The 24,861-nt window shown below is 29.7% G+C and overlaps 1 protein-coding gene across 2 annotated transcripts in view; it reads right to left on the bottom strand.

Moving 5' to 3' along the window:
* Nucleotides 1–51: 51 nt before the first annotated feature.
* Cln7 (CLN7/MFS domain-containing 8) overlaps nucleotides 52–24,861 on the bottom strand; it is a 129,586-nt gene continuing 104,776 nt past the window's right edge. The window contains exons 6-10 of one of the 2 annotated variants that reach the window (XM_075370195.1): nucleotides 20,848–20,947; nucleotides 17,092–17,226; nucleotides 15,160–15,272; nucleotides 13,402–13,580; nucleotides 52–6,206 (exon numbers count right to left, since the gene is read on the bottom strand). In XM_075370195.1, coding sequence (XP_075226310.1) covers nucleotides 5,841–6,206; nucleotides 13,402–13,580; nucleotides 15,160–15,272; nucleotides 17,092–17,226; nucleotides 20,848–20,947 — 893 coding nt within the window. In that variant the 3' untranslated portion in view covers nucleotides 52–5,840. The remainder of the gene's footprint in view (nucleotides 6,207–13,401; nucleotides 13,581–15,159; nucleotides 15,273–17,091; nucleotides 17,227–20,847; nucleotides 20,948–24,861) is intronic. The other variant, XM_075370193.1, reaches the window with a different exon arrangement.

Raw genomic sequence — 24,861 nt, 5'->3', positions numbered from 1 at the left:
TACATAAGTTATTCTATGTCTCAAGACACAGAATTTGAAAATTAGTTATTATTATAAGATCAAAAACAGTCTCAAGTATTGGAAAAATTTCCATCACTATAATTTCCTTAATGTTTCATAACACTTAATATAAGAAGATGCTACTAATCTAAATCATTCAAATTTAGATACTCTGTGTTCAAACAATGATTCTATTTATATCCACCCTCTGTAAATCTTAGTTTTACGTAAATTCTAGGAGAAGCAAGGATCACAAATGACAAATGCTGAACTATTTCCTCTCCTACGATGTCACTTTTCAAAACTAAATGCAAACTAATATGATTTAAAATTAAAGGAATACCAAAATGGTAATCTGAATTAGCACGGTTTTAATTTTTTCAGATTTTTATTTGTATTTTCAGATTCAAAACATTTAATATGAAACAATAAAAATTCAGTTTATGGGTTTAAGTATGATAATTCATATAATTATTATTAACTTGAATTACAAAAAGTCAATTACCAATTTTATTTACACAACTGATTATTAGATACAATAATTAATACACTATTGGTAAATTTACTTTAATATATAGATAACAAATATAAAATTTATTCAGTCGTACAGCTGTATACAGTATCAAGCAACAGCTACATAATAAATTAGTAACATCTATTTAATTTTTTTTTGTATGCTCTATACACATTTTTTTTAAAAAATATATATAAAAACATGTTCTTGAAAAGACAACTTGAAATTTTGTAGCATATACACTTAAGACTGAACAGATTATTAAAATAACAATTGCTATTAGAAATTAAACTGACTATAATACTCCAATAATCCACAATACAGAAAAAAATCACATTATTTTTTTTTAAAGAACACTTAATAGGAACTGTAAAAAGTTACATACTGATAAATGTTTGGGAATAAGATAAAATGTGCAATTTAAATTTTAATATTTTCTTTTTCTTTTACTAAAAAAAAAAAAAAACCAAAGAATGGTAAACTTTTATAGTGGATTAGAAAAAATAGTTATTATATTACACTTTGGAGAAAAAAAATAAATATATTTTGAGGTCATCACTGGAAGCAGAGGATATAAACCTATATAACCTGATATAAGCCTTTTACCAAAATTAACTTTCTAGATTTAGAATACACATTCAAAATTTCATGAAATACTCCAAGATTTTTAAATAACATGAACAAATAAGTGAAAGATTGGTTTTTTTATAACGTAGCTATCATTCAACATCAAGAATTGAATGTTTCATAATTATGTTTTTTGTTGTTAAATACATTGTGATCTGTCACTTTAGAATGTTTTTACTATTTTTTTTCTAGTGGAAAACTAGAAAATATAAACAGAATGGAAATAATATAAATACAAAATGATAAATTATTGTGAATAAATGTAACAACAGGTACAGATTGTGCTGCTAATAATGAAAATATCTTTGCTAAACAATTACTACAGGTAACTCTTACTGAATTATTTGCTTAATCTTTTTTTTTAAACTTCCGGGACCACCGTTAAGTATTTATTTCGGAGGATGAGATGAATGACAATTTTTGTAGCTTGTGAAAATTCCATGCCATGAACCCAGGACCTCCGAATGAAAGGCCGAGGTGCTACCACTCATGCCATGGAGGCAAGCAACTTAATCAATTATTAGATATACCCGTAAAGAATGTGAAAGGTCATACAAATTGATGGTGGACTCAGCCAATCTGACAACAAGTAACCTTGGACCCCTCGACACATAACTCTATATTAAATAGGTTTAATGTTAAAATATTTTTAATGAAGACTATTGACCACAAGTGTTTCAAGAAGTTCAGCATGACGATGTTCCTCCTCTTGTATTTATAAAAACAAAGAATTAGAAATCAGAAAAACAAAGAAGAAAATTCAGGAATTTAAACAAGATATCTTAAACTAAAATGACTAGAACTTACTTAAAAATATCTTAAATGACACAAATAAATTAAGCATTAGTAATAATGACATTAAAATTAAAACTACATATACAAGGGGCACTTGAGAAGTAATGCACAGATATATGTGATGAAAGAATGAAACATCATGCAGAATGGTGTGTGCTGCCATGTTGAAGTTACATTTCTCTACAAAAAACATGCCAGATCTCATTGAATTCCATTCTTTTATTCTTTATCTTCAATTTTTGCCATGGAGCCAAATGTGCTTGCTATAATAATGTGTTTAAAACAAAATGCAGTGATTGTATTTTTAATAGCTGAAAAAAATTACTCGTTACGTGTATTATTATGATCCATTACGAAATACTGCTAATTTAGTTCACCTCAATCCCGGAAATTCAGTTTACTAACCTCTGCAAAAACTTCTCTTACAGTATTTTGGGATGCAAACAGAAGTATGCAACAGCTTACATGCAAATGGGATGACAATGGTACATAGAGATGTTTTAAAGCACTTAAGAAGACCTGCATTGTGCTCAAAAATCTGAGCATATGTGCTACCGCCAAGGCTCTTGTGAAGCTCACACACCCATTCCACACTTTCTTTATTCACTAAAAATTTGATGAATATTTACACTTCTTTCTGAATTTAGTGAGAAGACCTTAAAGATATTCATCCACTTCACTTCACAGATGAAGTGAAAGACTTGTTGAAGCCAGTATCACGCAAACACCAATGGAATTCTTCATTGACAGAATGAGGAAACTGGTTTATCACTGGGGGAAATGTGCAACTGTAAACAGAGATTACACTGAAAATTTACTCTTACTTTAAATTTATTTTACAGTCTTAATAAACCTTATTTAAATTAAAATGTTCACTAGAATATTTAAATTTTACTAAAACAATAAACTATTTTCTTATAATTTCCAAAACTGATTTTTGGGAAAGTACATAGAAGTGATTTTTTCTGCTTTTCAGTTTTAATGCTAAGCACAATATTATATCATTACAGATATTTTCATGAATATACTAAGCACAGTTTTGTTAAGAAATTTATTTGTTTTAAAAACATAAAAGGTAATGCCATCTTCTTCCAGCAATGCCCTCAATTGTACAATTTTAATTAGTGAAACAAATAGAATAAATTTTTTAAATATTAATTTTTATAAAAATTTAAAAATAAATGAAATCTATGACTAAATATAAGTAATAAAACAAAGAAGAGTTATAATTACATTAGTAACTCATCAAAGGTGAGTTATATTTACATAATAAACTCTACTCTTTGAGCAACACTTTTGGATACTGTTATAAATAAAATAACTGAAATCAATAGAAAATGAAAACAGGAATAAAATATTTAACAAAAAAAATAATTTTAACATTTTTTCCTGTTGTTAACTTACATTACAATCCCTTCCCCCCTAAAAAAATCAATAACAGCATTACCAATCATAATTTTTACATTCAATTAACTCATAATATTTAGTTTAAATGTCAAATACAATATAATGTTCTTTCCAGACTGTAAGACATACATTTATTGACAAACAAGTAAAAAATAACATTGTTCTGCATTTTATACAACATTACAGAAATTTATTATCTACAGTTTTATCACAGATATTAAAGATAAGTGGTAAGAATGATGACAAAGTAACACACAAATTAGGTATGGTAAACGTTCACTTTTTAATCCCAGATCTCTAACAACCAAAAATTAATTCATTAAAATTACTTATGACTGCAAATAAATAATAAAGTAAATGTTTTTTATACAATTAAACTATAAATATGAAAACAAAGGAATTTATTGACCGTTTTAAATGTATTAACAGAAAAATTATTTACCACAAAGACAGTAGGGTAAATAAAGAAATTATAGTTTTATAAACTAAAACTATAAAAGCAATAATTTTTTTTGAAGTTATACTTCTTTTGGAACGTTAGGAGAAACTGATCAGAGTGTATTTTCAGTGTATAAGTTACAGAAGTTGTGCGCGCCAATGTAACACACCATGAAGATTTGTGTAAGCCCAAGTGGATCAGTTTGCACGCACATGCGTGTAGTGTCTAATTCAGTCAGTCGTTCAATGCAATTAAATGATTAGCACGAGTTGTAAACATAACAGATATTGAGTCGTAATAAATATTATTATTAGATTTGAGGTTATATTTATATAAGTATTATTTTTTATGAGTAAAATTATATTTTTTAATGACAGAAAATAGTACACATTAGATTCTTGATTTTGCATAAATAATTTTAAATTTACCAAAAACAAAATTTTTGATAAGTACACTTATATAAAATAAAACTATTTGTATCATATTTTTCATATGATAAGTTGCTGGTAACCCTCAAGCCTATTCAATTGTCATCTAAAGAATTGGAACTAAACTAATCAAAATATATTCTATGAAGAACTTTGTTTAATACGACAACGAATACTTCAATACCTTTTAAACAGTACAAAAAACTGTATAAAATAGATACTATTTAATTTAATTTAAGTGTTATTTATTCATGGTATTTAATGTTGTCTATCGATCATTTGACTCAGTTCAAATTTGTTTGAATGCATAAAAAAATTCTTTTTTTATTCATGCCAAAGAAGTATAACTTTTTATGTGTGTACATAAGTACACAAGAGCTTTTTTTTATTATTATATATATTTTTTATTTATGTGAGTAATGACTATTTTTAGATTTTTATGTTTTAAAAATAATCATACTTTTTTAATGTAATTCTCCTTATTATTAAGAAAACACACTAGTCAACATTTAAAAGAAGTAGATATGTTACAAATCATACATTTCATTAATTAAAATTAATTTTTATCACCACTAAGGAAAGAAGTTATGTCTTTCTACAAATAACAAGTTTAATACCAATTAAATATCAATCATGATAATAAAATTAATGACTGAATCATCCTTTTACAAAAGTGTGTTCACTCATATATATTTTATTTATACTTAAAAATATGTAAAACAGATAATGAATATCAAATACATTTAATAAATACACACATATACCAAAAACTTTCACATACAACCAGCCCACTTAATACTGGTTTGATATTCATTTTTTCAACCTTCACCATTTCAGTCACAAGTTCATTACTCAAATAACTTTTAATTGCACTGTTCAAAATTCAAGTGACAAGTGCTTGTCAATTAAAATTACTATTGGATGCTATACTATTATTAAGAGATGTCATAATTTGCATAATAAAAGATTGTGGTGTAACTTACATGTAAATGCTTACAGAAAAATCTGATTTAAATTTGCCTAAAAGAATTTCTTAATCCACCCCGACTACCATTAGTGGTTATCGGTATTATTTGATAATATACAACAGTCCAATTATGAAGTAAAGATTTTTTGGGTACTTCAGAATTTATGCTGTACATTTGATATACAATAAATAATATTTTGAGCATTTCTTTTAACTTCATTTATTTCAAGAGGTCAGAAGAGTTTTCGTTGCACTGTTTTATCTTATTAAACATCCTACTTAGAATTATCTATTATACATACATCTAGTAACTGGAACCAGTTTTAAGTGGAATATTTGAATAATATTTACTAATTAAAATGTTTAACATATTGACATGTCATTATAATTATCTTAAGTAATACTATTTATATATAATGTAAATCAAGAAATAAATAAAAACGTTAATTTTATTTTATATATATATTTTTTAAATTTCTAAATTAATTATTTTTTGATGCAAATGATAACAATTTTAATGATTTCCATATATCACTGGAAATAAATATTTTAAAAATAAAATAAATACTGAATATTTTTTTCTTTTTAAGTGGGAAGGTGAGATGAGTGGCAAATAAAAGAAAATTTAAATTTAAATACTATATATAAATTTATCAATTAATATCACGATTCCAGTTCAGCTTCAATATTAATTTTGGAACAGTTTTTGTTATCAGATTGTGTAATAATTGCATCAAAATTAGTTTCATTTTGTTGTTGATGATGCTGCAGATTCCCACAATTTGATTTTGATTGCTGACATTGAGTAGAGCTGGATTTAAGATCTACAAAATTTGGTGATACACAAGTAATAGCGATTACAATGCGGTCCATAACACACTGTAACCATACCATCGGTATGATCATCATAGCTGTCGTGATTCCAAAAGTCCAGTATGTACCAAATTTTGTATAAATATAACTAACAAAAATTGGGCCAAGTACTCTTGATAAACAACCAGCACCTGTTAGTAAACCCATCCAAACGCCCTAAAAAAAAAGAGTCTTTATTAATAATTACTATACGTAGTATCGGTATCAGATTTGTTATTGGATTACTTCCTGACAGATAAGTGCCAAGGAATTTTAAGGTTTGAGTATTAACTGTCAGTTGAAACTAAATAAAATTGAACAAATTATTAGTTTAACCTGCCTCTGCCATGAGAAGCAGAAGGGTTCCTAACCCACATTCACAGATTTTTTATAGATGAAATATCATATCATCCATGAAGCCATCACTAATTTTAAAAAAAATAATTTTTTTTTTTTAATTTTCATCATATCATTAAAGGTACTTTTTATTACTTTAAAAGAATTTATTACTTTTCAGATCATAATAATTCACAAAATAAATTTTTGATAATTTGTAAAGGTTAAAAAAAATGTTAATAAAAAATGTTTTTCTTTAATCATACATAATGTTTTACTCTAAAAATAAACTTTTTAGACAATTTCCTGAAAATATTTTGAATTAATCCATGAGAAGGAAGGGTAATTGTAGATATTTTAATGATTTGCTTGAATAGCTCTTTACCATCCAATGTGAAATATTCTATACAAATAAAAATAAACACAGTTAATTTTACTCAAAAACTTCTTAAATGTTTCAATTTCTGATGCATGCTAAATACAAAAAAAAATCTAAAACACTGCAATATACAAAATAGAAAACATTTTAATATGTTTTTATAAAACATTTTAATATGTAATTCATACAATACACTTGTGCACAAAAATAGTTGTAATAAAAACAATATTTTAGATTTTATTTCTTCTGTAAAAGTAAACCTCAAAAAGGAGGACAATGAAGGATGATGATTTCAAACAATATTCATTATTGAAATTATACAAAGACAGGAAAATTACAAATAATACTATTTTATAATGTGCATTCAGAAAGTTACCAGATGCTACTGCCTTCAAATAACAATGAAAATCATTATAATAATAATCACTAGATTAATATTATCATTAAAAATCTTCTAGTCTCATTAAGTCAGAAAATTCTGAAAATGAGTTAATATCACATTATTAATAAACCAAGTTGGGTTTAACTATTTTAGGAACAGTTATTTCTGGAACGTACGAGATTTGATAAAAAATATGCATTATTATTTAAATTTCCCAGGCTGTGTAAGTCAAATTGTCACAATTGTTTTTTTTGTGTGTACACTTGTCCCTAATGTATGTAGCCGTACTACATACTACTCCATGTGTAGCCGTAATGTATGTAGGTAGCCGTATTGGATGCTTAGTTTATTGTTGGCTTTCAAAAATGATACACATATTTTGATAAAGTTGGCGATTTTTAACTTGTGGAAAAAAGGGAACAAAGAATTAAAATTAAAGCTAAGAATGGAATACAGTGCAGACACATGTTGGAATTGTTGAATTGCTTTGTAATTCTATGAATAAAACAAGTGTTTACAAATGGTACAAACGTTTTCAACAGGATCGTGAAGACATTGAAGATGATTAGCTCCCTGGACAACCCTGCACATCAACAACCGATGACAATGTCGAAAAAGTGAAGAAAATGATTATGGACAATTGCCAATCACTATCAGAATCAATAAGGATTATTTGCTGGAATTTCTACACCGTTTGGGTGATGCAATTTGCACCACCACACGTGCAAAAACACCTGGATTTGTGGTGAAACAATTCATGTAATTGCACCACAATAATATAATGTACCTGCTTACACTTCACTGCTTTTTCATGAATTTTTGGCCAAACACATCACCATTATGATGCCTCAGCTTCTATATTTGCTGGACATGGCCCCTTATGACTTCTTCCTATTCCCAAAGCTGAGAAGAACCATGAAAGACAAAGATTTGCCAACATTGAAGAGATACAGATAGAATCATTAAAGGAGCTAAATGCTATACCAGAAACTGTGTTCCAGAGGTGTTTCGAAGGTTGGAAAAAGCACTGGCACAAATGTATTATATCTGAAAAGCAGTTCTTTGAAAGAGACAAAATCAACATTAATGAATAAATAAAGATTTTTTGAGAAAAACTAAAATTCCACGTATTCTTTTCCATCAAATCTTGTATCTGAATGATTATTTACAACTATTACAGTTTATATAAAACCTTGTAAAATAGAATTAATACAAAAAAAGGTAATTTATAAGTAAACCTCAGATAATAGAGAACTTGTTTCACAATAAACTCCTATAAAAGCAGAAAACTCGGTTAATGAATATAAGAGTGAACTAGTTCTGGAGTACTTTTTGATAAACTTAACTAAATTTAATAGTAAGAGTTTCAAACAGCTCTATATAATTTGTTTATTTATAGTTTTATTCATCCCTCTTTCCTGTTCTTTTTAATACAAGTTATCCTTTATGTGTGAAAGATTTCTATCATTAATTTCTTTCATTATTAATTCATTCTTCAACATTTTCTGTTATATTCTCATAAAAGTTCTTTGACTTCTTTAATTATCAGCATAAGTTTACCAACAGAATGATCAAGGGTTGCATTTGATGTTTGTTTATTTGCTGACTATATTTTACCAAATAGTTTGCATTTACATATCTTAAGTTGCCATTTTGAACCACAGAATACATTATAGTATCTCATATAAATAAGTTCTTTATTACCACATACCAACCAACAACATCAACTCATCCATCATCCAGACTTCATCAAACATCACCAAATCCATTAAGTTTTGATTGTTTTACATCTGACTGTTTGTCATGATGCTAGCGTTGAGTCAAACAGAGTCCCTACTGTTGTTTGACTTCATATTAGAATTCATATATTAAATATTCAGTATTTTACAATAATAAAAGTAAATTTTTTTTATTATTTTTTTTTTTATTCAATTGAAAACATAAATACAGATTATTTCTTCAAAGTGATGAATGATTTGAATGTTTCAGAAAGTTATATATATATATATATATACATATATATACGAGGTGCGACAATAAAGTAATGAGACTGATTTTTCTTTGCAAGATGTGGCAACCCTGCAGCTTGTGTAGGCACACCATCTTTGACCTTGGTCTACAAGCTACTTCCCAAGCAGCACATTGATGCAACTGCTCAGTCGTGAGTTGTGCTGTAATAAGTGAACACGTGTTTGTGTCTCTCGTCACAGAAATGAAACCGCAAAATATTGCACAACGGTATGCCATTTCTTTTTGCGTTAAATTGGGTGAAAACGCGACGACAACTTATGGTAAGCTTCAGAAGGCTTTTGGAGAGGAGGTTATGTCAAGAGCTCAAGTTCTTTGGTGGCATAAAATTTTTAGTGAAGGCAGAACGAATGTTGAAGATGAAGACCGCAGTGGACGACCTTCAACCTCACGGACAGATGCCAACTTGACCAGGGTGCGTGAAATCGTACGATCTGATCGAAGATTATCTGTGAAAATGATTGGAGAAGAACTCAACATCAATCGAGAAACAGTTCGTCTAATATTAACTGAAGATCTTGGTAAGAGAAAGATTTGTGCAAAAATGGTCCCCAAAAATTTCACACAACAGTGAGAAACACGGAAAAATGTGGCGGTTGATCTGTTACAGCAAACAGAAATCAATCCAGATTTGTTGAGCCATGTTATCACTGGTGATGAAGGTTGGTTTTTTCAATACGATCCAGAGACAAAACACTAAAGTTCGCAATGGTGCTCAAGGGGATCACTCGGACCAAATAAAGCTCGCATGTCAAAGACAAAAGTGAAATGCATGCTTGTGTGCTTCTTCGATTCCAAGGGAATTGTTCATAAAGAGTGGGTGCCTCCTGGACAAACAGTTAACCAATATTTCTATAAAGAAATTTTAGAAAGACTTCGTGAACGAGTTCTTCGTGTCCGTGCCAACATTGCTGATAATTGGATTCTGCATCACGATAATGCGCCATCCCATACTGCTCTGTCAGTACAGCAATTTTTAACCTCAAAACAAATTTCAGTACTACCACAGCCACCTTATTCACCAGATATCGCTCTGTGCGACTTTTTCTATTTCCAAGAGTCAAAATGGCGGTCAAGGGACACTATTTTCAAACAACACAAGATGTTCAAAAAGCTGTGACGAGGGTCTTGGAGGATATTATAGAAGATGAGTTCCAGAAATGTTACCATCATTGGCAGAAGCGCTGGAATAAGTGTGTGCAATCAGAGGGGAACTACTTTGAAGGAGACAACACTAAACATGACTAAAACGGTAAGCAACATTTTTTTTCGCATCAGTCTCATTACTTTATTGTTGCATCTCGTATGTGTCTCCCTCTATGAATCATGAGACCTTGCCGATGGTGATGGGGCTTCAGTGCTCAGTGATACAGAGTAGCTGGACCAAAGATGCAACCATGTTGCATCTTTGATCTGTTGAGAGCAAGACTAAGGAATGATTCCTGAAAGAGGGCAGCAGCTCTTTCAGTAGTTGTTAAGGGCATAGGTCAGGAGGATTTAAACGGTCATATGAACATCACTCTATCTTCTGAGTACTGCGCAGCTGAAAGCAATGGAAAACTACAGCTGCTTTTTTCCAAGAAAGTGTAACTCTCTGCATTTTCTTTTTACAAAAATGGAGGCACCATCCTTGGTAAATATTCTGGAGCTAAACTAGTCCCCCGTTCAGATCTCTGGGTGGGGACTAATAAGGAAGAAGTCACCAGAAAATTAAAAAATAAGATTCTACAAGTCGGAGCGTGGGATGTTAGAAGTCTAAAAAAGGTTATTAGGTTAGAAAATTTAAAGAGGGAAATGGATAGATTAAATGTAGATGTAGTAAGGATTAGTGAAGTTTGGTGGGAAGAGGAAAACAATTTTTGGTCAAGTGATTTTAAAATAATTAACACAGCTTCAAATAAAAGGCAGGCAGGCAAGAGTAGGTATCGTAAAGAACAAGAAGATAGGGAAGAGAGTAGAGTATTTTAAAATGCATAGCGACAGAATCATAGTAATAAGAATAAAATCAAAACCTAAGGCAACAACAATTGTTAACGTCTATATGCCTACAAGTGCCCATGATGATGATGATAATGAGGTAGGGTAAGTATACGAAGAAATTGATGAAGGAATTAAACACATAAAAGGGAATGAAAATTTATTAATAGTTGGAGATTGGAATGCAAGCATTGGAAAAGGTAAGGAAGGAAATATTGTGGGTGAATATGGGCTGGACAAAAGAAATGAAAAAGTGTACCGACTTATTGAGTTTTGCACGAAGTATAATTTAATAATTGCCAACAACCGGTTTAAAAACCATAACAGAAGAATATACACAAGGGAAAAGCCAGCTGATACTGCAAGGTATCAGATAGATTATATCATGGTTAAGCAAAGCTTTAGAAATCAACTTATCGACTGAAAAGCTTTATTCTGGAGCAGACATTGACAGTGACGATAATTTGGTGATACTGAAATGTAGATTGGGGTCTAAAAACCTGAAGAAAAGGTGTCCGATGAATTTTGGTGGAATTTAGAGCATACAGGAAAGTTAAGGAAAATTTTGTAGTATATAAATTAAAAACTAATAATGTGTTAAAAAAGATGGTACTGATTTGTATTACGAAAGGAAAGGTTGATAGGAGGGTGAAATATATTGAAGGGTTATACGGTGGAAATGAATTAGAAAATGGTGTTACAGAGGAAGAAGAGGAAGTCGAAGAGAATGAAAGGGGAGAAACAATACTGAGATCTGATTTAAGAGAGCATTAAAAGATTTGAATGGCAGAAAGGATCCTGGAAGACGGAATACCTACAGAATTACTGTGCAGAAGAAGCGATAGATAGATTATACAAACTGGTGTGTAATATTTCCAAAAAGAGGAAGTTCTGTCAAACTTCAAAAAGAGTGTTGTAGTCATGATAGAAAGCAGGAGCAGATAAATGTGAAATATACAGAACAATTAGCATAACTAGTCATGCATCAAAAATCTTAACTAGAATTTTTTACAAAAGAATTGAAAGGACAGTGGAAGAAGTGTTAGGAGAAGACCAATTTGGTTTCAGGAAAAGTATAGGGACAAAGGAAGCAATTTTAGTGCTCAGATAAATAGTAGAAGGAAGTTTAAAGAAAAACAAACCACCATAGCATTTATAGACTTAGAAAAGGGATTTGATAACGTAGACTTGAATAAAATTTTCAACAATTTAAAAAATGTAGGGTTCAAGTATAGAGATAGAAGAAAAATCGCTAACGTTTACAGGAATCAAACTGAAACAGTAATCATCAAAGAACAGAAGAATGAAGCCGTAATATAAAAAGGAGTCCGACAAGGACGTTCCCTATCCCCGTTACTTTTTAATCTTTACATAGAACTAGCAGTTAAAGAACAATTTAGATCCAGAGTAACAGTACAAGGTGAAAAGATAAAGATGCTACGATTTGCTGATGATATAGTAATTCTAGCTGAGAGTAAAAAAGATTTAGAAGAAACAATGAACGTCATGGATGAAGTCCTACACAAGAACTACCACATGAAAATAAATAAGAACAAAATGAAAATAATTTAATGTAGTAGAAATAATGTAGATGGACCACTGAATATAAAAATAGGAAGAAAAAAGATTACGGAGGTAGAAGAATTTTGTTATTTGGGAAGTAGAATTACTAAAGATGGATGAAGCAGGAGTGATATAAAATCCTGAATAGCATAGGCGAAACAAGCCTTCAGTCAGAAATATAATTTGGTTGCATCAAAAATTAATTTAAACGTCAGGAAAACATTTTTAAAAGTATATGTTTGGAGCGTAGATTTATATGGAAGTGAAACTTGGATGATTGGAGTACCTGAGAAGAAAAGATTAGAAGCTTTTGAAATGTGGTGCTGTAGAAGAATGTTAAGAATCAAATGGGTGGATAAAGTGACAAATGAAGAGGTGTTGCGGCAAATTGATGAAGAAAGAAGCATTTGGAAAAATATAGTTAAAGGAAGAGACAGACTTAGTTAATAGGCGACATATTAAGGCATCCTGGAATAGTCGCTTTAAATATGAGGGACAGATAGAAGGGAAAAATTGTGCAGGCAGGCAGGCAGGCAACTTTTGGAATATATAAAACAAATTGTTAGGGATGTAGGATATAGGGAGTATACCGAAATGAAATCACTGGCTCTAGATAGGGAATCTTGGAGAGCTGGATCACATCAGTCACGTGACTGAAGACAAAAACAGTATATATATGTATATATTTAAAAAATGTAACAGCCTACCTGTGGTCGTGGGCCGAGTATTTTTGAGAAAATTGTTTGTATAAGTGTAACACCAATAGGATAACCGATTGCAGTCAAAGCAAATCCAAAAAAAAATTGTTCTACAGTCATGGCAGGGGTGTAAGTGCACCACTCTTGAGAAGCTGGACAACCTCTTATTTCATCTAATGATATATTCCCTGTAAATGAGTAAAAAGTACAGTAAAATATTAATAAATAAATAATAATAAGACTGGATTTATATATTTTTATTGCAGTTATGTGGCTATGTAACTAAAGCTTACCCAGAACCTGGCTGACTACATCAGTTTTGTTATATAAATGTTTGAAGCACAAAAGTATAATTCTTTTACTTGTGATAGAGGAACTACACTCTATTAGCAACCAGATGAAGAAAACTACTACATTTAATTGAGTTCTCTTTCCTAAATTCTTGGTAGAGATTTATGAAAATTATTTGAGTAACCTTGTTAGAATTTGGAAAGACTGAGTCCATTTAAAACTCATTTTTGGAAAACATTTTTATCTGTACATAATGATACTAAGAGAGCATTTAAAATGTTACTTAAGTATTTTAAAACAAAGTTTTCTTTGAATGAAAACTGAACAGGCATTCATTTCTTTGAAATGAAGAGAACAGGCCTTCATTTGAACGTTGTTCTAAAACAACTTTTGCTAACTGTTAAAAATAAACTGGATGCCACAGAAACACAGTCCATTTGTAATAGCCACCGGCAATATACATTGGTGGTGGCATTTCGTTATCTCATTACATATCGAGATCTGCTACCCATTCCCTTCAGTACCGGTAAACCTATAGTCCAATGAAGGATGAAAGTTGTCATTATAACTATCCAAACTGCAAAGTAGATGGTGCAACTTGTTTTTTAAATTCAATGAGAATTGTACTATGTTTATTACTTAATGTACAAATGACTGCATTATGAATTGAGAAATGCTTCAAACTAGCGTGAGCCAGATTGGTTTCTATATTCTTTTAATTGGAACTAAAGGATTTTTAGTACTAAAATAATTTATTTATTTTTTAGTGTTCTGTCTATAACACCTGATAAAGGTATTGCGTACCAAAACAGCTGTTGTTTTTTTTAAATAATTTTGTGAAAATCATAAACTAACATAACATAACTAACATATTTTGCTTAGTTCCTTTTGTTAAATTTAATTTAATTTATAAAACTGTATTTAATAACACAAACCTATTTTTAATCTGAGTGTTACGGTAAATCATTTTAATGTTAAGATATAGGCTGTAGGCAATCCAGACGAGATAATTGAACACTTACAGGACTTGCCAAACAAAAAATGATTAGTGCTTAAGTTCTTCCAAAATGTACAGTCATTTCTTTTACTGAAACAAATGTAAATGGCATTAATTATCTGGATGTGCTTCAACACTACTTAATGCCACAATTATAAGCAAAATGTGAAAAGAGAAATTATTTTTAACAAAATAGTATATTATTAGTTCTGAGGTAGGATCTAATTTTGCTTAACTTGCATCATCACTGCTTGGATTAGGTGCAGTGAAACGACAGCCTGGCTCTATTTAAAAATATAGCAATATTTAAATGACTGCTTGATTTATTACCTATTTTATTAGCATTTTTCAAAGTTTCAGGATCCAGGAACCCCAAAAAACAAATAAAAAATGAGGGGGTAATGTTTCACAAAAATTTGTTTCTTTCAACTGCAAGTAAACAGCACAAATATGGAAAAAACTTAATGACAAATAATTACCAAAATTAAGTGGAGCCATAAGTGGATACACATTGCTGTATGGAATATATAATGATCTTCCTACAACCATGAGTAAAAATCCACCCCATTGAAGCACACGGGCATCATTGAACCTGTAAAGTACCATTATTTGTAATACAATTTTTCTCTTTGCAATTATTCAATCAATAACTTACTGTAATTATAATTATCAATAACTTTTGATTTGTATAAATTTTGATTTGTAAAAGTTATGACCCATAACTTTTGAATAGAAATTTTATAAAAACAAGTGATATTTTAATAAGAACCCAGCTTTTTTAAACATTAACAAGCTCTAATTTTTATAACAAGATTCAACCACTAGCATCATATGTTGTAGTGCTCAGATGGTTAAGTGCCTTTCTGTTCTAATATTCAAAATATTTTAATAAAAAATGAAATTGTTAAACCTAAAGCAAATGTACTCTTGAGCTATTGTTTGGAAACATTTAATTTATAATACAAGTACATATTTTTTAAATATTCATAAATCACTATACTTAACTTACAACTAGATTATAATTTTTATATTACGTAGGGAATTCTTTCCAATATGATATGATTTCATACAGTCAAAGATTAAGTTATAATATATAGTGTCTATTAGTTGAAGAATAGAACATTAGTCTTGTCTGCATTATATGTGGTTTCATCAATGACGAAACTGACGGATGTAAATACTAGTTCACATTAGTAATTTTGTATATTGTATTACAAGTGTCACATGATAAAAAAATCTGATGTGGATACCTAATGACTTTCTTGTACGCCTATTAAATTACATATACACATTTTTAAGGTACATAAAATTTTATTTTACTAATAACTTCTGATTTTTTCATTTTTTATATTTTTTATTGTTATTAATTATTTACAGTAATTTTTTTTTACAATCACAGGTTAATAATTATTAATAAATCAATATATTTAAATTAAAAAAAAAAAATTAAAAAATGGAAATGAGTCGAATTCAAACCGATCTTGTCTTCTCCTTGTAAGATCAAAATATTTCATTAATTAAAGTTTTATTTGGTTATAACTCTGGAACCAATGAAAGTAAGTATCACTTATGATATATCGTTGAAAATCTCTCAATGAGGCTTATTACTGCAGTTAAGAAAAAGTCCAAAATCCAATTATTTTGAATTTCGGATTTTTTTGACATTTTGATCAAGTCAATTGCAATCAAAAGGGTAGGTGCACAATTAGATGTCACAACAGTCTTAAATCCAAAATTGATTTTACATTTTTATTAAAAATAAACTCTTTTTATTCTATAAGTTTATTTCAAATTTCAGATAATTTTATTTAAAATGAATTATAAGATAAAGTCTAATTACAATTACACTGCAAAAACAAAATGTAACAATATAAATTAAAAAATGAATCTCATAATGTGGACAATGAAATTACGAAAACAAACTTAGCTATTTATAATTGAAGCTGTATAAAACTAGTAATAAACATTAGAAACAATGTAATATGTTATCAGACATTGAAATTGCACACAAAATGAATAAGATTGCAATTACTTAAAAGTTAATATGACACATTTTTTTTTTAAATGATTAATAATCTCAAAAAATGTATATTAATCTTTTCAGGAAGGGTATTATTCATATAATGGTATTTTACATTAGGGGATTATGTAGCTGAATCCATGCAGTTCAAGAGAAGATTCTGGTATGCATCCTTTTGTGTAAAATGAAGCTAAAGTAAGTTAAGTCTGCTGCTAAAAATACACTGTAATGAGAAGATAAATCATTTCAGTCCTGTTACTAGAAATCTTTTAGAAATAAATTTTTATGAATAGCTTTCATCTTATAAAAGAGAATTGATTTCAACAAATTGTTTAAATTAACTGTCATTTCAAAATGAAATAACTGATAAAAAGAATTAAAACGATTGTACCTTTTACACAATGGTCCAATAACAGCAAAAGTTAAACATGCAAAGAGTGAACCAACGGATAGTAATAAACCCATATATTTTACAGCCTCTGATTTAGACCATGCAAACTGGTCCATGGACAATGATGTTCCTAATCTGAGAAAAGAAAAAAGTTTATTCAGCAAACTACTACATTTTACAAACAAATAACAAAAGTAAATTCAATCTGATGCATTTAAATATATGAACAAAATTTTCTAAAGGTCACTTACAAATGTGTTGAGCAAAATTACTTGGAATATGAATTGTTTAAATAATACTTAGAACATTCCTAAAATTTTATTTCTTAAGAAACTCATACCTATTTTGTGAAGAAAACCGTTGTTAATAAATTAATCTTTTTTGAAGTTATTCCAACTTCAAATATTTGGAATATGTCTTGAAGCAATAATGATATTATTTAAAAAAAAAAGATATATATATACAAAGGGCAAGTCAAAACTTATCATCATAACACACCTTCAAGGTTATCATACTGCCTTCTGTGCATGCATGCTTAGAGTTGTATAATTGTGGTGATGTGTGTGAAAATTGATCACGATTGCATCATTTGCCTTCCAGCTATTACAGTGTAAACATGTCCACTCTGCTAGCTATTTGCACCAAAAAGGATCAATGAGCAGCGATCCAATTTCTCTGGTTGGAGGGTGTGAAAACGGCTGAACTTCATTGTAGACTTATCACTTTTGGGACAGTGCTTTATTGTCACAGTGCTAAAATTGTCATGGATTGAGAAGTTTAAAAGTGACCAGATGAGTGTAACGCATGAAAAGGGAGAAGGATGCCCATTACCTAGACCATGGATGAAAAGATTTAGCAAGCTCGAGACATGGTTCTGGTTAATAGGCAAGTTACTGATTGATGACATGCATCTTCTTTGAATATCAGTGATGGTTCTGGTCATCAAATTATCTCACAGTAAGCCAAGACAGTGTTGTATGACAACATTCACCCATACATGGCTCACTACACTGTTCAAACCATCAACAACCTGAATTTTGAGATACTGGAACACCCTCCTTAAAACCCACATCTTGCTCCCTCCAACTTTCATCTATTTGGATCATACAAGTATGCCTTGAGAGGTCATCAATTTTCCCGAGACTTAGACATGCAGAAAGCAGTATAAAAGAGATTTACAACCAATTGAAGACCTTCTTCTTGGAAGGAATACACAAGCTTGTGGACCGCTGGACCAAGTGCATTGATAAGGGAGTTGACTATATAGAAAATTAATGTACATGTTGAACCTCTACCTTTATGTAAATAAATTGTAAACGAAAAGTGTAAATAATTTTTGACCATGTATATATATATATATATATATATACATGGACAAGTAAATGAAAAATACGTCTACCATGGAGAGCATGTATAACGAACATATATATACATAAATCATAACAGTCTTGTTATTAGAGAAATTTTGTTCACTAAATATAAAAATGAATTTAAAAACTGCACTAAACGAATAAACTAAAATTTGAAAGTCATATCTTTATAATCATTTTTATTCTTCAAATTGGGGATCTGTTTTACTAATTTTTTCAATATTTTTTTTTCTCAGTGCTTTATTCTAATATTCATCAAGCTGTATAATAATTTCAGATGATTAAATTTTCTGAAATCCTTTAGTTTGTGCTTGTAAGAATGGAATTACACTTTCAATACACACTTTCTTTATAGAAATTTTAAGATTCAAATTTCTCCAATATTCATTCCCAATACAGTAACAGAAAATAAATAAGTATAGTTCAGTATGTAAACATTAAAAGTACAAAAAATATATGAAAAACTATTCATTAATTAATTAACTGTTATATTACATAGAATAAACTTTAAAAAAATGACAGTAAAAATATTTCAATTATTTATTCTTTATTTTTGTACAATATCCTTTTACATATATATATATATATATATATATATATATACACAAGGTCTGTAAATAAAGTAATGAAACTAGTTTTTTTTTGGCAGCCAAAGTGCCAACACTGTAAGGTTGCTAGTAAACATGTGGTTATATTAACAGCCGATTTATATTAGATATTAATATTTTTAGTCTACTGTTGCCACGTGAAACGTAAACAATCTTTTCGTGAAACGAGTTTTTGTTGTGCATTATAAAAATGAGTGATATTAATTATGGGCAACGTTGTGCAATCAAGTTTTGCGTTAAACTCGGTGAGAATGCTATTGAAACTTTATCAAAATTGAAAAGGGAATACAGAGAAGACTGTCATAAGTGCAAGTTTTTAGATGGTTTAAAGCATTTTCAGATGGCTGGGATTCAGTTGCAGATGATCCATGCTCTGAAAGACTGTTAACATCAAAATGTAACAACAATATTGAGCAAATCAGAGACTTGATACGGTATGACCAGTGATTAACTGTCAGAATGACTGTAGAACAATTGAATCTGAACCATACCACAGTCCATCAAATTTTGACAAACGAATTGGACATGAAAAAGGTTTGTGCAAAATTGGTCCCACAAAAACTGTTGAACAGAAAAACAACAGGGTGGAAGTGTGCCGTAATCTTCTAGAATAAATTGAAACCGATGCTGATTTTCTAAAAAATGTTATTACTGGTGATGAATCTTGGATATTTGAGTACAACCCAGAAAAAAACGCCAGAGCAAGGAGTTGCACACTTCAAACTCACCATATCCCAAGAAAGCAAAAATGAGCAAATCATAAATCAAAACCATGCTAATTTGTTTCTTCAATAGTAATGGCATTGTCCATAAGTAGTTTTTGCCTACAGGACAGACTGTAAATCAATAATATGTTTACCAAGAAATTTTTGAAAGACTGCGGAGAAGAGTTGCCCACATGAGATCAGCCATCAAAGATAACTGGATGCTGCATCATGACAGTGCACCCTTGTCACATTGCACTCTCAATTAACGAGTTTTTGGAAAAGAAAGATTCCTGTAGTTCCTCAACCACCTTATTCACCTGAATTGAGTCCCTGTGACTTTGTCCTATTCCAGACTTTAAAAAAACACCTCAAAAGACACCATTTTGGAAGAGCAGAAAACATTTTTTAAAAATGTAACTGACCATCTGAAGGATATTCTGGTTTCCGAGTTCCAACACTGCTATGAAGAGTGGGAAAACCATTTGAAGCGTTGTGTGGCTTCCCAAAGAAACTATTTCGAAAGTGATAGAGTCTATGTATTGTGGATTGTAAATAAAAATTTTTCTCAACAGTCTCATTACTTTATTTACAGACCTCGTGTGTGTATGTGTGTGTGTGTGTGTGTGTATATATATATATATATACACTGCACTAGAAGGTAATTAGTTATAAAAAGATTTCACTACTTTTTGCACAATCCAGCAGCAGAAATGCACTATCTGAACAATGATGAAAAACATTCTGAAACTGTTCTAGTGATTAACAAAATCAAAATATATTCATTAAGATTAGAGATATTATTTAGAAAATTTCTGTAATCTTTAGCAATAACCTAGGAATTCTGGAAAAATAGTATCTACTACCTAAGAAACAAAACAAATTAGTCAAATTTAAACTAAGATATCACTCTTTTAAAATAAGGGATTTATTCATTGTGAACGCTAAATTATACATGATTAATAAAATAAAAACCATGTATGTATATTCTTATTTTTTGACCAAAAACCATAATTATCACACATGTAAAAAGAAAGCAAATACAAAAAACATAAATACAATATAAATACTTACGTTTCTAGTAATACAAAATTAAAAACTAAAATGAAAAATGATACAATCATTGTCCATGCTATTAAGTAATCTGGTTTACAATCTTTCCAAGCTGCCTGTTCTGAAAAATTAAAAATAAACAATGTGATAAGTGTATACAGAATAATTTACTATACTTAAATACGATAGGATTTAAGATAAAATTATAAAAAGTTTCCAGTTTTAGTACACTTTAGGTCTGTGGGCCATAGAATGGCTCACATAGCCATCGTATAGGGGGAACATAACAAATCAGCGGTATATTGTGTATTTGGGTGATATCTTTACATCTCTGGATAATTACATATAAGTTTTACTGATTTTTGTTAAACAGGTATCAAACAATAAACTATATTTCTCAACCACACAAATGACTGTTAAATATCACTTTTAATTGGTAACAAGCATTTCTCCTGTCACTTACAATATAAACCCATAGTCTCTTTCTAATTCTCTTAGTAATTATATGATGGAAATAAGGTAACTTAAAATAAAATAGCAGATATTAGATGTAATTTTCTTCAGTCTGAAAAATAAAAATTGTTTTAAATTTACCAAATATTATATGAAATAAAAATGCCTGCAAATCAGATATAAATCTTATATATACTAAAGAGTTCTATGACAACAATATGCAAGACAAATTGTTATAAATATATGTTAAAAAATATATCACATATTTAAAATAAAAGCAAATACCCAAAAATAAGTAGAATCTGTAACCAGAGCGCAATCTAGACAAAGTTGAAAATTCTGCTGCAAGATGTAGCAAGCTTAAAATATTCTATGGCATTCAAGTGGTATTCTTCTGTATTATTCATAATGCATTCATCTTGGTTTTTTCAGTGCTTGTTAAACATGTTCTGCAGTTTTTGAGATGGGTGTTCATCAAGTTGAAACTGTTTGCATTAAATTTTATTTCCTCTAGGGGAAAATGGCTGCGAAACAGTAATGATATTTCAAAATGCTTTTAAGGAGGGACCTTTAAGTAAAACACAAGTCTACACAGGTTGTTTTTGAGTTTTAAGTGAGGGGAATTGTCTCTTGAAGAACAATCAAGATCTGAGTGATGTTCTACAATTAGGAATAACAGAAATTTTTAAAAAGTTTGCACTAAAATTTACAAAGATTGTCAACAGATTTTAACAGATGGTTTGAATATGAAATAAATTGCTGCAAAATTTATGTCTCAGTAGCTTACAGAAGAACAGAAAGTCATATTAATACAGTCATGGTTTGAAGGACCAACTATAAACATAATCCACACTATTTTTCTAAGTTGGGACTATGGTCCCTATGAAGGACCTAGGACAGAACTACTTGACGTACTAGGCAGGGAAGTGATGTTCCAGCCTGAGGAGCTGATGGACATAATGATAGAAAAGAAAGAAAACTGGAAGGCGATCACTACATATGTTAAAATCATGATGAGGGACCTCCAAGCATGGGAGAAGTCACGAAACAATAGTCGCGTCGGAGAGTGCGAGGGCAGACAGGTTCGTGAGTGAGCAACTAGGGGGTCCCTCATACATGTGGGGGTCGCCTTGACATGAAGAGGCCGCGGACACCCCGATCCCGTATCTGTTGGCGTCCACAGATATTGTGTGACTTTCTTCTTTGTGTGTAGTATGTAGTTTTCATAATCTGTTTCTGTATCTTGATGTTTCTTGTTTGCTGTTGTTTTGCTGTAATTGATGTGTTTATGTTGATATTGCACTATGACGTATGAATGTGTGAGTGGGCGTGTAACCCCCCTTCCAGAAGGAATGCTTTGTTAGCGGTTCCAGGAAGGGTGGTAGCCAGGGGTGGCGGTTTAGTCAGTAGTGCGCAGGTTTACATACGCATATTAATAACATCGTGCGGCACCTGTTAGCGAGCCCGACACTGCTTAAGTGTCAGTAAATGGGATTCCTCCTCTTTAACAAAAAAAAAAAAGTTGGGACTATGGTTATTAAACAATAACAAAACAATGATCAAGTCAGTAAAAATCACCTGAGTTTTCAGAGGCCAAAAAAAATATATAAGTGGCTGAACACAGTGAGAAGATTGTGCGATTAAAGAAATTAGATTAAGTAGATTAAGATAGATTAAATAAATAAATATTATTTGAATATTGATTTTATATTTAAAAATTCTGAATTTTCACAAATAAGGAATCAAAATCTTTATTTACATCTTATGAATGAGCACATGAAAAATAATTATTTTTAACTTTAAAAATATGTTACTGCTTTAGAAAAAATTATGCTTAATGGTTATTGAAATACATTAGAAGGTGAAAAAATCTCAAAAACCATATTTACAACAAGAAATTTAACTAAATTTTAAAATTTGATACCAATTTTGTTTGTCAAGCAATCGTCAATAGATACTGAGGAATTAGTATTCAAAATCCAAACATGAAATTTAAATAATGTAAAGAATTATAATGATAAAATAATAATTAATAAAAAAACAGACAATTAGAATTGGGAGTAGTTTAAACAGTATTTAAGCCAACTTTCTTCTTTCAACAACATACTGTTGTTGAACAGTACATACTGTTTAAACATACCGTTTAACATACTGTTTAGTTAACTGTTATTTTTATAACAAAGTAGAAATACTCTTTTTTAATTATTATAATAAAGAAAGAGTAATTGAAATAAAAAAGGAAACAAGAAAACAGTTTATAGAAAAATTTACTTAAAGTACAAAATCAGACGACCATTTCACTTGTTAAACAATCATTATTGTCTGTAGTTATTGAGAAATTGATAAAAAAAACAAAAATAAATAAATTAAAAAAAAACAAAAAACTGATGCAATAAGTGCATCAGGAGGGTGGATTTCCGGTTTTAATTAGCCTTGAAAACATACCTAAAAATTCAGTTTTTTTGCTCCAAAATCTGAGTCCTGTAAATAGATTAGTTAGTAAAAATAGAACCCTATTGAAAATCAATAGGGTTCTATTTCTATTATGGTTACATCATCCTTTCAAGTTTTGCCAAAATCAGTTAAGATTTGCATCTGGTAAAGCGGATAAAAAAAAAATCTTATACATACTCACATATGTATATAAACACAACCAGGTACAGCAGTGATTTCTAAATTCTTTGGAAATCCATTAAAAATAATAATTAAACACCAAAAATTAGTATTCTAACAGAATTTATATCATAAATGTAAAAAAATACAATTATCTTGACCAAAAAAGTAATAATATAATTTTAAACAATCCCAAAATAAAGCATACAATTAGTTTAAAAATTGTCAAATCCCTGCAACCTTCAACTCATACTGCCCCCCATGACGAACATATACATCTCTTATGCATGGTTCGATAAGCTAAAAATTTATTTCAAGAAAGATAAGGAAAATATGAACCTTAAAAACAGTCAAAAAAATACTCCCTTTCTTCAACAAATTTTTCATAAAAAAGCTAACCATTAAACATAATTAGTATGAAAATTAAAAAAAAAAAAATTTTTTAATATATTTAAAAATTTTTAAATGGTAAAACACACTCTTTGTGTTTGTGGGAATATAAAGGGCCATTTTATTGCAATTATTTGATAGAATAACATATAATCAACAGTGAGTAGTATGACATGCTAGAAAATAAAGAAACCCTCAATAAGAACGAAAAGTTCTGCTTTTCTGTCAAAGAATGTAATTCTTCTACTCTTAATTTTTCCTAAATCTAGTCAGGGATTACATTGAAAAGTAGCTTTAGTGTCATTTTCATTGATAAATAATCATTTTTCTACAGTTATTGAATGACTCTCTTAACTAGAGGTTATAAACTGAAAAGTATGTTTAACCTTTATTGAACTTTCATTTTTTGAAGTTATATGTAGTAAAGCTCTAAATTTAAAAAAGAAGTGCTTTGTAGATGAGCAGTCTGAAGTAAAAATAATGTGATTGGTTGGTGTATGGTTTTGTCAGTGGACACTAGACAAATTATTTTTACTTTTATCTTTTTTCTGAGGTAGCATGCTAACAGAAAAGTCTGGA

This window comes from Lycorma delicatula, chromosome 7, assembly GCF_047948215.1.
Source record: "Lycorma delicatula isolate Av1 chromosome 7, ASM4794821v1, whole genome shotgun sequence".
Lineage (NCBI taxonomy): Eukaryota > Metazoa > Arthropoda > Insecta > Hemiptera > Fulgoridae > Lycorma > Lycorma delicatula.
Note: the sequence above shows the minus strand (reverse complement) of the source record. Positions and strands in the feature narration are given on the sequence as shown.